This window comes from Podarcis melisellensis (genome assembly GCF_964234715.1).
Source record: "Podarcis melisellensis genome assembly, chromosome: 8".
Taxonomy (NCBI): Eukaryota; Metazoa; Chordata; class Lepidosauria; order Squamata; family Lacertidae; genus Podarcis; species Podarcis melisellensis.
Window position 1 is genome coordinate 81,309,545 of NC_138540.1, and position 12,612 is coordinate 81,322,156.

Genomic DNA, 12,612 nt, shown 5'->3' on the forward strand with positions numbered 1-12,612 from the left:
GGCTGCCACATTCTGGATAGGCTGTAGTGATGGCCAACAACCCAGATGGATTTAAAAGAAGGTTGGACAAATTCACAGAGGGCTGTCAATGGCTACTAGCCAGGCTGGCTATGGAGGCAGAAAAGCTTCTGAACTGCAGCTGTTGGAAACCACAAGAGGGGAGAGGAATCTTGAGCTTGGCTTCCCCCGAAACCTCTGTTTGACCACTGTGAGAACCCAAGGATCAAACTATTTCTGACGCGTTTCACGACCTCTTTAATTCTTGCATGGCTGGGTTGCTTGAAAACAAATGCTGGGCGTGTGATGGAGAGTGAACTGAACTGAGGCAACAGCACAGGTGTGGGAGGGATTTTAGCCTTTTGCCATAATAATAATAATAATAATAATAATAATAATAATAATAATAATATTTATTTATACCCCGCCCTCCCCAGCCAGAGTCGGGCTCAGGGTGGCTAGCACCAATAAAATCAAAGTTAAAACATAATAGGGAAAAAAGAGAAAAGGGGAACCAATTTCAAATACAGGTTAAAATGCAATTTAAAATGCAGCCTCATCTGCTACAGACCTGATCTGGTTCAGACCCCATGCTATTTTTTTTCCAAAAAATAACCACCACAAAAGAGTTGCAAGCCATCCACGGGTCCTGGGGTGAAGGGAAAATAATAAATTGAAATAATTATTATGATAATACATGGTTGTGGGCAGCGAGGGGATCTTTCCCAGTCTAGCCCTCTGATCCTTTTAACTTGTGGCACCAGAGACTGTAAGCGTGTAATCTCGGGATGGCTGTCACCCATCCAGTCATGTCTCATGAGCTGAGAACATGTACTGTATCCCCAGTGACCGAGCAGTAGGACACCTGCACTGAATGCAGAATGAAAAAGTTGAAAAACATCTTCATGTATGCGACAACGGCCGCGAGTGCTCTGGTAGCACAAGGATGGAAGACTGAAGAAACGCCAGCTAAAGAATCACGGCGAGAAAAATTGATGGACTATGCAGAACTGGCAAAACTGACATATAAGCTACGGGACAAGGATAACTTGAGTTTAAGGATGAATGGGAACCCTTTACAAAGTATCTGAAGACGCAACAAAGCGAACTGGACTCCTTGGCAGGTTTTGAATCAACATTCACAAACTTTTTATTGATTATAATCAGCTAAATAGTTTGAGGATCTATATAACTCTGTAACATGCAGAAAGCAGCTTTCTTAGAGAAACCAAAGACTGGAACTGAGGGAAGTTGGGGGGTGGGAGTGGGTGGGTTTTGTGTGGGAAGGGGGAAGGAGGAACAATGGGGGTGGGGAAACAATGATGATATGTTTTTGGATAATATGTCTTGTTATAACTTTGAATAATTTTTTTTAAAAGAAAAAAGAATGCAGAATGTCCCAAGTTCAGGGCACACAGATATCAGAAGAAGAAGAAGAAGAAGAAGAAGAAGAAGAAGAAGAAGAAGAAGAAGAAGAAGAAGAAGCCTTGTCATTGCTCCCATCAGTCCACTAGACCAATTCAGCAAGGAGTCTACCCGCTGTGTCTCTGCACAATTCACTGTTCTGGCTTTGTTTCCTCCCAATCAGCTGTGATTGTGAGTCGCTGTGCTCTGCTCGCTGGGAAAAGCAATTCACAGGGAAGCACAGGCGGGCGAGGGCGAGGCAATCAGATTTCATCACCCCCCCAAAAAGGGGGGGGAAGCTTATCAGAGCAGGCCTCCCTTCCTCATTGGTGTGGGCAAAGGGTGCTTCATGTACGGTAAGAATCACGGTCCCCACCCACGTGACGGGGAAAGCCCTCGCTTGCCCTTCCTCCCCCAGTTCACCTCCTTGGCAGAACTTTAGATGTTCACTTGGCTCTGAAGGTGGCATGTTAACCCCTTCGCCTCCGAGGTGGCTGCCTCTCCTCCCTCGGCCAGCAGGGGGCTCCGTTTCCCTAGCCGCCAGCGACCTCGCGTGCCCTTTGGACCAATTCTGGGGGAATCCCGTTGAGTTTTCCCCTCCCTTCCCCAACCGCGAGTGACTCGTCATTTGCGCAGCCGTTCCCTTGCAGCTCCGGAGCGCCGCTGCGCCCTCTGCGTCCTCTGGGAGAACAACCGGATCGCCCCGCATCCTCCTTTCCAGCGAACTTCGTGCTTCTTCCTGCCAACCCACGCGACGCGACGCCTCTCCTGCAGCAGCGTGCAGGAAAAGGCCAGGTTGCCACCCAATTTTCCCCCTGGCGAAGCGTCTTTTCTCTCTCCCTTCCAGCCCACGCCAAAGGATGCGGCGCGCCTGCGAGATCTCCGCGTGGCAGGCTGATTTTCAACGAAGAGGAGCAGCAGGGCTGCAGGCTGCCACCTTTTCTCCTTGCTCCTGCTCCTGTGCGTTTAACAGCAGCCTGCAGCGCAGAGATCTGGCAGGCGAAGCTTTTCCTCCCGTGGAGAAAGTCGCTCGATCTGGTAGATTTCTCCATGCCAGGCAGAAATCCAGCCCACGAACAGTGATAAAAGATGGTGACAAGCTCGCATCGGAGTTATCAAGAGAGCAACGTTGTGCCACCGAAGTTAAAAAGCCAATGCTCGTGTGAAGCGGTTTATATGCTTTGTGGGGAAAAAATTATTATTTTAATCGAGGTACAACTTACAGGCAGGTAGAATTTTAACAGGTGCAGCGTGCCCTATTATCACTATATGCTGAGGAGAACGCTGTTAATCTGCCAGATTTGGGGGGGGGGGCAGAACTTGAGTTAGTTATGCACAGTTATGCCCCCCTACGCCCAATAATAACATATTGTGGGGGCACAAGTAAGCCCTGCCCTGCATAATCGAACACATGACGTGTGTTCGTGGGGGGTATTTTATTGCTGTATTGTATTTAATACTCGATTGGGAGCCGCCCAGAGTGGCTGGGGAAACTCAGCCAGGTAGGCGGGGTATAAATAAATAAATTATTATGAAAATTATTATTATTATTATTATTAGGGAAGCCGAAGACCTCCTCGGCCCCAAGGAGTTGGCTCCTAAAAAGGTAAAGGTAAAGGGACCCCTGACCATTAGGTCCAGTCGTGACCGACTCTGAGGTTGCCGCGCTCATCTCGCTTTATTGGCCTAGCACACGGAAATGCCGTTTACCTTCCTGCCAGAGCGGTACCTATTTATCTACTTGCACTTTGACGTACTTTTGAACTGCTAGGTGGGCAGGAGCAGGGACCGAGCAACGAGAGCTCACCTGTCACGGGATTCAAACCGCTGACCTTCTGATCAGCAAGTCCTAGGCTCTGTGGTTTAACCCACAGCGCCACCGGCATCCCTATAGTTGGCTCCTATGTAACATAGTTACATATATAACTATATGTACATAGTTGTGCATATATGTACATATATATGTAAGTATATGTACATAGTTGGCTTCTATGCAACGCTTAATGCCAAAATGGGCTAATAAGCGATTTACAAAAATTTAAAAACCACAAACATTAAAATATGTGACTTCACGGCGGTGGGGAGACGCAAACAACGGCTACGAGCCACGAGCCCTGCCTGCATGACCGGAAGCAGGCACGTTTCTGAATACCCGTTGCTGGAGAGCGCAGGAGGGAGAAGGCTCTTGTGGCCGGGTCCCGCTTGCGGGCATATCACGGGCATCTGATTGGCCCTACAGGATGCTGGACCAGATGGGGCACTGGCCTGATGGTCCATCAAGGTTCTGCAGGACCAGTTATTCCAGAACCGAACCTATCCTTAAGTAAAAACCCCCTGAGCCGCGCAGCCTCATTCATCGCTGGGCGTCTTTCTCTCATTCCCCTGGCCTCTTCCCGAGGAAAGAGTTAAGCGCCCCGTCGCCTCCGAGCCCTGGCGAGGGGCGGTCGCACTCCTTGCCCTTCCCCTCTGGGGCGTTCCCGGCTGGGAGGGGAGAAGTCCGGGAAAAGGGCCGCAAAAGCGAAGCGAAGCGCTTCCCCGCCCCCCGATCCCGCTCGCCTCTCCGCCTGGGGAGCTGGCAATGCGCCCTGGGCGCACCTGGCCTCTTTGGCAATGCGCCCTGGGCGCACGGCGCGCAGGGCTCCCCTGGCCGTTGTGCGCCTGCCGGGGGAAGGAGTTTCGAGAGCGGGCAGGCGGCCAAGAAGAGGAGGAGCTGTAGGCGGAACTCCCCCGGGGAGGGGAGGCCGGTAAGAGGCGTCTGTGAAAGTCCCTAGTATTCAGCTGAGCCGACGGGGAAGTCCCGGCTTCCTCTACCGCCGAGGGTGGGCGAAGCAGCGGGTGTCACCGCCGCTCCTCGGGATTCACTCGTGGGCGCCCGCGGGGCACTGAGGGCACTGCCATCGCCACCCGGACCGTCGGGTTTGGGCGGCGGGGGAGCACTTCCAGCCAGGAAAAAGAAAAACAAGAGAAGAGAATTGGCAAGGGACGGAGCGCTGAGACGGGGCGCGGCTTGGCTGGTGACTCCTTCCCCCGGAATCCAGAAAGCGGACGAGGAAGGTGCGGGTGAGGTTGTGACCTTCCTGCACCCCCCACCCCCTCCCGGCTCTCTCCCTGCTGCTCTCGGAAAGGACTGCCTGCCGGAGCATGACACCTCACCCACTGCCCACACCCTGCGAGCAAAGCGCTCAGGTGTGATCACATGGCGCGTCGGTGGAGGTAACCGGGCCATCCATTCTTCCGAGCCTATGGAAAGGGATTTGCAGCGTCCGTCGGAGGGCGCTTGGAAAGCGGCCGCCGTCGGAAACTGAGAGCCTCCCCCAAGCTGCCTTGGGTGAGCGGGTTCCCTGGGGGCTTTTGGTTTGCGAACATGAGCAGGTGATGGTGACTTTCCGACTGCCAACTCAGCAGCACCCGGGAAAGCTGACCAGGTGGACGCCTCCCGCTCCACCAGCCCTTGACCCAGCTCTGGAGCCGAAAGCGAACCCTGCCCGGGAGTCCCTGCCCGGCGACGGCAAGGAGGATTTGGCAAACATGGCCGGGGAGCTACCTGTGGACTTGAGCACCTGGCGGAAAGGGGGCAGCCAAGGCAGATGCGTCGCCCCCGACAGAGAGGTTTCTTTGGACGCCTCCGGGAGGCAGTTGCCTACTTCCCGGGAGCCCGAGGAAGCCCCGAGTGCCGTCTGCCAGCCCGGCCCCATCCTTCCAGGAATGCGGAGCACGGCTTCTCCCCAGGCGGGGCTGGAGGGGGAGAAGAAGGCCAAGACGTGCTTGCCCTTGCGGAAACGCCCGTATGTCGTGCCGGGGGCAGATGGGGACGCCCAGGGGCCGCTGGCTGGCAAAGTCCCCAAGACGGAGAGCAGCGAGTTGTGGGGCTCCCCCTTCAATAGCTACCACTCTCCGTATATCTCTGTCAGCTACCCAAGATTCCCAGCTGCGTATTACTCAGGTAAAGAGAAGGCACCCTCTCTGGAATGCTCTATCCCCGCTCAATCTCCTTCCGCCAGCAGCTGATTTTTCTACCTCTCCATCCTTAGGGGTTTTTTTTGCAGCCAACGTCCTTCCCAATCACTTAGCACCCATCCACTTGCCTTTCCGAGAGTGGCTCACCTGCCGTGCTCTAGATCTCGATGGACCACACACCCCATCATCTCCGGATTGTGTTGGCCGGGGCCAGTGGGAGATGGAGCCCCACAACATTTGAGGACCACAGGTGACCCACTCCTGGTTTGCACCGTCCCTTTTGCGATACAAGGGCCCCACTTGGTAATTGAGGTGATGGAATGGCTTTGGACTCACCCAAAACGTTTTTGTTTTTTTAAAAAAACACCCTTTCCCAGCTGTAGGGGTCAAGAAGAGGAAGGCCTGCAGCAAGGAGGAAATGAATCTATCAGGCAGGTGTGGCAGCCAGACAGATGGGAGGTCTACAAAACGGGTGAAATGGAGATGTTGGTGCCTGCCTTAGTCCCGTGAACATAATCTCTGAATCGGGAAGTCCCCTTGCGTGCATCGCACCTCAGCCCTGAAAATGCCTAGGTGGCTGTAGCAAGCTACTCCTGTCCTGCAGTGAAGAATATTTTTATTTATTATTATTGTTATTATGATTATTTGGTCCTATAGCACCAAGGTTGCAGGTTCAGTCACTGTATGGAACAGCTGTATATTCCTGCATTGCAGGGGGTTGGACTAGTCAGGGTTTCCCAAACTTGGGTCTCCAGCTGTTTTTTGGACTACAGTTCCCATCATCCCTGGCCACTGTTCCTGCTAGCTATGGATGATGGGAGTTGTAGTCCAAAAAAACAGCTAGAGGCCCAAGTTTGGGAAACCCTGGACTACATGGTCTTCAGAGTCTCTTCCAGCTCTAAAATCCTATGATTCTATTCTTATAAAATCATTAAAATATGTTGATACAGTAAAGATGCAAACTGGCAAAGATCTCTTGTCGAAAGAACCTACTGTTGTCGAGCTGGGGCGCTCTGCGGAACGCATGTGCTGTAGAAACACCTGAAGTATTTTTTATTTTTATTTCTTACGAGTTTGCCGTTGGACCAGCTAGTGGCTTGGAGACGACGAAGCTTCTGAGCACAACAGAAGTCTTTGTCAGGTGTGAGGCCAGCACAGGTGCAAGGTAAATTGAAGCCCTCTCCTCAAGTGGGGAATCCGGACTTCACGGCAAGTTTGGTCAGAATTGTGGCGTTGGGAGAAGCACAGCTGTGGCAGCGCTAGATGCTCAGGCTTTTCTTCTGCCTGTGGTGCTACTGTGGCCCAAACCGTGAGGTGCCCCAGAGTGTCTCCATCTAAGGAGCATCAATGAAGCTCACCTTCTCCCTTTGAAACCACTCCCTTCCTTGCTGCCCGCTAGGTGTGGAAACTCTGCATTTCGCCTCAGGTGGCAAATAAGCAAAGACCGTCCTGAGATGCAGTGCCAATGTGGCCAGACCGAAACCAAGCACATCCCATTGGATGCAGTCCACATCTGCACAATACATTTAAAACACTCTTTCAGCACCGTTAACAAACTACAGCTCCCATAATTTTTTGGGGGAAGCAGTACAAAGTGGTATAAATAGTGCTTTAACTGTATGGTGCAGATTGGACCCTTTAATTGCCGTTTTCTGCTGCCGTTCCACCCACTTTGACCAGAATGAGGAAATCTGAGCTTTTTAACAGAAGAACCAAGGGTTTTTTTGTTTTTTTTTTTTGGAGAGGAGCAGTTTCCTCCTCTCTATTTTTAAAACAAATCAAAAGGATCACCCCTGTCTTCGGTTGCTGTGAGGTCTAAAATGCATCTGCGTATACAAACAGCGATAACTAAACACCCTTTAAAATGTGCTGCCTTTGGAGGAAATAAAATGCAAACTTGGAGCTTTGTTGTTACTCTTTCTGTTTGTGCCCATTCCCTCTGCCACCACTACTGAGGCTCAAAATGGCATTCCTTGCTCCTGAAGAGGCTGGCGACTGGCAGAGCTCAAGGAAAGCCTTCCAGTGAACTTATCAATGTGGGGAATAGGAGTCCCGGACGCCTGGGTTCTTTTAGGGTCGGCTTTGCTTCTCATTCCAACCCCTTCTTTCTCTTTTTCCCCACCTCCCCATTTCAGGTTTGGCCGGCCCCTTCCTCAGCCCCGAGATGTCGCCGCTTTTGCATCCCGTGACCCCCAACCCGGTGCTGAGGGTCCCCACCCCTTACTCTTTCCTCTGCCCCGTGGAGGCCCAGTTGGCCCTAGACGTTGCCACAGCGACCAAGCAAGATGAGGACGGAGACACGTAAGGAGAGGGAGAAGCTGGGTGCTCAAGGGGGGAGAACTGGAAGTGCAGGAGAAGAAGGGAAGGATCAGGGCCTGGCAGGAAATGGGGGGGTGGGGAGCTTCAATTTTGAGGGTCGATTCTGAGAAGGCATGTGTGCAATACCTGGGAATTTATAATTAAACAGCAGCAGATGCCAAAAGGCAGCTTTCACATGCTCAGAGGACTTCCTTGTTTCCGATTTTCCCATCCCAGTACTGAAGTCTGAGTCATGGGTGGAAGTTGAATCTCGCCTCTAGATTCCATTTCCATGGTGGGGCTGAATAATTTGAGGCATCATTTGAGGAGGGCAACTGCCAACACCTCATATTTCACCCCACATGCAAATGGTTGCTTTGTGGTAGTTCTATCTTTACGCTGGTGACCAGCCGTTTGCAGATTCTAGTTGTGGGGAGAGGAACTAAGCAGTTTCCCCTGCAAATGCCATGACCCACCCCAATGTGTTTGCAGAACACATAGTTCTAGCCTCAGTGACTATTGGCGTAATCTGTGAAATGGACCTGTGCACTAGCCAAGCCAACAGCACACAGCCCCTTTGTTTAAAAACGGAAACAAGCAGCCGTTGGTTATTCTGTACAGACCTTTCTATAAAAAGGAGCATAACTGCAGAAAACACATTTAAAAACACACTTTTTTCAGGGGAGGGAAAGGGGAGGTAATTTGACTTGGAAGGTATCCAAGAGTTGAGCCTTCTGGAATGTTTCTGCTGTAGATTTGAACCTGGGTCTCCCAGGATGAAGAAATCCACCCTTTGCATAATCAACACGCACCAGGCTTCCAGATATTTCGAGCCACAACTCCCGCCAGCCCCTGATGTGCAGAATTGTGTTGCCGCATCATGTCAGGGTGGCCATTTGCTTAGGCAAATTGGGGGGGGGGACGGAGGGGAGAGCCCTGATTAGACACATTCCTGGTGGGTGCAGCCTGTCGGCGGCTGTCCGCCACCACAGTAGCTAGGTTGAGCCTCCATATCCAAAAACAGTCTACCCCACCTCTAGGGCCAAACAGCCTCTTTCCACCCTGTTTGGTTGGAAGGATCACAGACTTAGCCTAAGATGTACAGGTAACGCTCTTTCCTTCTGGTTTGGACAGTTGGAGAGGAAGGCCTCTCTGCATTTTGCCCCTCCTCTCGCTGAGCAGCTTTGTTTAACCGGAGCCAAGTGCAGCTGCCAAAGGGGAATCCCCTACCCAAGCTACACCCCTCTCTCTTACACACACCCTGACTTCCTCCCTGTCTGCTGACGTTTCCCCTGCTGTGTAATTGTTGGCAGTCCTGTCCCTTTTCCTGGAATATGGCGACGGGGAGAAGTGACCCCTGCCCCTCTCTCCTCCTTAAGCTGCCCCACATCCGTCTCAGCTGCAGAGCACTGAACCAGGGGTTGTTCGTCTCCTCCTTCCTCACCGCTGGGGGGGCTGGCTTCTGCGGTGAGCCCTTGAGGCTCCGTTAGCGAGACAGGAAGCGGAGGTCAGGGCTCGGCTTACTGGAAGCTGGTGCCCTGGGAGCCCTTCCCGCTGCCTGTGGGCTTGGCCCCAGACGATAAGGCGGTTTCGTTTCATCGCAAGCGGGGAGAGAGGCAGCTTCTGCGAAGTCAGGTGGAGCCCGGAGTGCTATGCAGATAGGTAGCAGGGGGGCGTTGAGACTTTGGACAACCGAGAGCCAGAGCTTTGGCCAGGAGTGAAATAGGGAGGGGGCTGAAGCAGGGAGACCCCCTTAATCCCACTCATGCCCCTTTATCGAAGGTTCAGACCAGGGCCTTGCAGAACCAGGCAGAGGCCCGGGCCAGGTAGATAATGTGCCCCCCTTTTTTTTTACCCTGGGGATAACTGAAGTCTTATAATTAAGTAAGTACAGTACTTCGGGTTACAGACGCTTCAGGTTACAGACTCCGCTAACCCAAAAATAGTACCTCGGGTTAAGAACTTTGCTTCAGGATGAGAACAGAAATTGTGCTCTGGCAGCGCGGTGGCAGCAGGAGGCCCCATTAGCTAAAGTGGTGCTTCAGGTTAAGAACAGTTTCAGGTTAAGAACGGACCTCCGGAACGAATTAAGTACTTAACCCGAGGTACCACTGTATATAAATCATTTCCACAGAAGTTATGCTGACAAATAATTTTATTTCAAGGCTTGAACTGTATCTGCATCTAAAGACAAAATGGAAAATATAGATACAGTGGTACCTCGGGTTACATATGCTTCAGGTTACAGACTCCGCTAACCCAGAAATAGTACCTCAGGTTAAGAACTTTGCATCAGGATGAGAACACAAATCGTGCAGCGGCAGCAGCGGGAGGCTCCATTAGCTAAAGTGGTGCTTCAGGTTAAGAACAGTTTCAGGTTAAGAACGGACCTCCAGAACGAATTAAGTACATAACCAGAGGTACCATGGTATACAATAGTGCTTTTTAAAAATACATAGGGAAAAGGATTATTTTAAGTAGAGTGGTACCTCAGGTTAAGGTGCATCCTAAAAATCATTTCATGCCATGGATGATTTAGCTAAGATTTCTGCAACTCGCGGGTTGGTCTGGATGACCCTTGGGGGTCCCTTCCAAGTATCAGAAGCCCAGGTATAGGGTTTCTTGTATAGTGAAGGTGCTTCTGGGTGCAGGGAGCTCCACAGCTTGGAAGCTGCTGTTCCAATCCACCCCACCTTCAGTCCCCGATCAACTTTTCTCATGTGTCAGTGTCCCTCAACCTCAGCCAAAGTGGTGCCTCCAGGTGGCTGATGGGAGTTGTAGTCTGGAAGGCGCCAGGTCAGCAAAGCCTGCATTGCAGACTGGGAGGGGAGGGATCTCTGGTCTAATGGATTCGCAGCTCATTTCTCTGTCCCGTTCCAGGCCTCTCCACATCGCTGTGGTTCAAGGGAATCTTCTGGCCGCTCGGCGCCTGATTGCTCTTTTCCACCAGGGGAGGCAAAGCCTGGACACCTTCAACAACCTGCGGCAGGTAAGTGTGGGCCGTGGGGTAGGGGCGTGCTGTCGGTCCATCATCCAGAGAGAGGCAGTGTGGTGTAGGGGTTAGAGTGTTGGACCCAGACCCGGGAGACCAGGGTTCGAATCCCCACTCAGCTATGGAGCTGGTTGGGTGACCTTGGGCGTCACTCGCCCTCGGCCTGACCCACCTCGCAGGGTTGTTGTTATAGGGTAAAACAGGGAGCGGAACTCTGCATGCTGTTTGGAGGAAAGCAAGGCGAACAGAAATGCGAAAATTAAATAAATCCTACCGTGGCCACCAAGAATCTTAGCATAGAGGATGTGAAGGCAATCGCACCTTGTTGTTTGTACGCAGCACCTGATATTTTGAGGTAGACTGCTCCTGGACATGGGGGCTTTGCTTTAGCAGCACGTTTGGGAAGACTTGGAGGGCTTCTCCATCCGAGCGCTCACAGCTTGGGGGAGCGATTGCCTCTCTCTTAGGCCACAGGGAGAAAGTTTCCGCCTGGGTTTTCATTCTTCGCACCAATGTGGGCGGCCGAATATTATTGTAGGTCTCAGGCTGGAAAAGTGGGGAGAGGAATCATAGCAACCTGCCGTATACCAAGGCCACATTCACCCCAGACATTGAAAGCACTGTGGTACCACTTTAAACAGTCATGGCTTCCCCCAAAGAACTCTGGGAGCTGTAGTTTGTTAAGCCCTGTTCAGAGACCTCCTGTCACAATCCTCAGCCTTGTTTCGCAGTCAATCCTGCTTCCCAAGGAACTCTGGGAATTGTAGTTTTAGCAAATGGAATCAGGTATCTCCTAACAACTCTCAGCACCCATAGCAAACTACAGCTCCCACAATTTATTTCCTGGGGCGGGGGCTGTTTAAAGTTGTGTCATACTGCCAGGGCTGACCCAAAACAGTTTGGCACCTGAGGCAGAGCCCAAAATGGCACCTCTCTCCCTGCTAAGGAAGAAGGGGTGAAGGAAGATCTACATCAGGAGCAAGGGGGGGGGGAAGAAAGATGGACATTGGGGCTCTGCCCCCCCAGTAGATCTTGCCACCTGAGGCGGTCGCCTCCACTTGCCTCTTGGGTGGGCCGGCCCTACGTTAAATAATGCATTAACCTTTCCTCTTGGGTGGGCCGGCCCTGGCTAAAGTTCTACATCAGGATCTGCTGTCCCAGCGGACTCTGCCGCCTGAGGCGGTCGCCTCACCTTGTCTCTTGGGTGGGCCGGCCCCGCACGGTGCTTTAAATGCACAGTGCAAACTGTGACCGAGTCCATCTAGCTCAGTTTTGCCTGTGCATTGACTGGCAAAGCCATGGCTCTCCAGGGTTTCAGTTCTCAGCCCTACCCAGAGACGCCGGGGAACGAACCGCGAGACCTTCTGCATGCAAAGCAGAGGCTCTGAACCACGGAGCCACAGCCCTTCTCCCTCCAGGAAGTTTTAGAGCGTGATCAGGTCTTGTGCATCAAGGGAAGGCGAGAGAACAGGTTCCCCCATTCTTCAGGGCTTCCAGTAAAGCTGGGGTATTCTGGATCCAGACCTTTAGAGGCCCTAAGCAGTTAAAAGATTTTGGTGCCCCCATATACAAGTTGCAAGGTTCTAATTTGGTTGTATTCCCAAGATGAGTGTATTTTTATTTTTTACCAGTCGCCAAAACACAAACAGTGAAACCCCCCTGGCGGCTGATTCATTGGGTATACAATATTCAATAATATACATATTCAATAATAACATATTCAAATCAACCATATGTACACTTCTATATACACGCCTCCTTCCACAAGTGTTACTTAACTTTTAACATTTTAATTGCCCCATATTGTTCAAACCTACTCAAATAATTCTATATCTTCTCAAACCAATCCTCCTCTTTCTCAATGACCTTAAACCCTTTCATTCTATGTATCTTCACAGTTAAATATTCTAAAATTATAATATTCAGTTTTTTCCTCCATTGGTTCACCCCTAACTCTTCTGCAT

General features: G+C 51.5%; 1 protein-coding gene across 1 annotated transcript in view; it reads left to right on the forward strand.

Annotated features, from left to right (window-relative positions):
• Positions 1-3,906: 3,906 nt before the first annotated feature.
• Positions 3,907-12,612, forward strand: part of BCL3 (BCL3 transcription coactivator) — a 30,554-nt gene continuing 21,848 nt past the window's right edge. Inside the window, exons 1-3 of the mRNA XM_081922088.1 lie at positions 3,907-5,344; positions 7,494-7,659; positions 10,537-10,645. Of these exons, the coding sequence (XP_081778214.1) occupies positions 4,777-5,344; positions 7,494-7,659; positions 10,537-10,645 (843 nt within the window). The 5' untranslated portion in view covers positions 3,907-4,776. The remainder of the gene's footprint in view (positions 5,345-7,493; positions 7,660-10,536; positions 10,646-12,612) is intronic.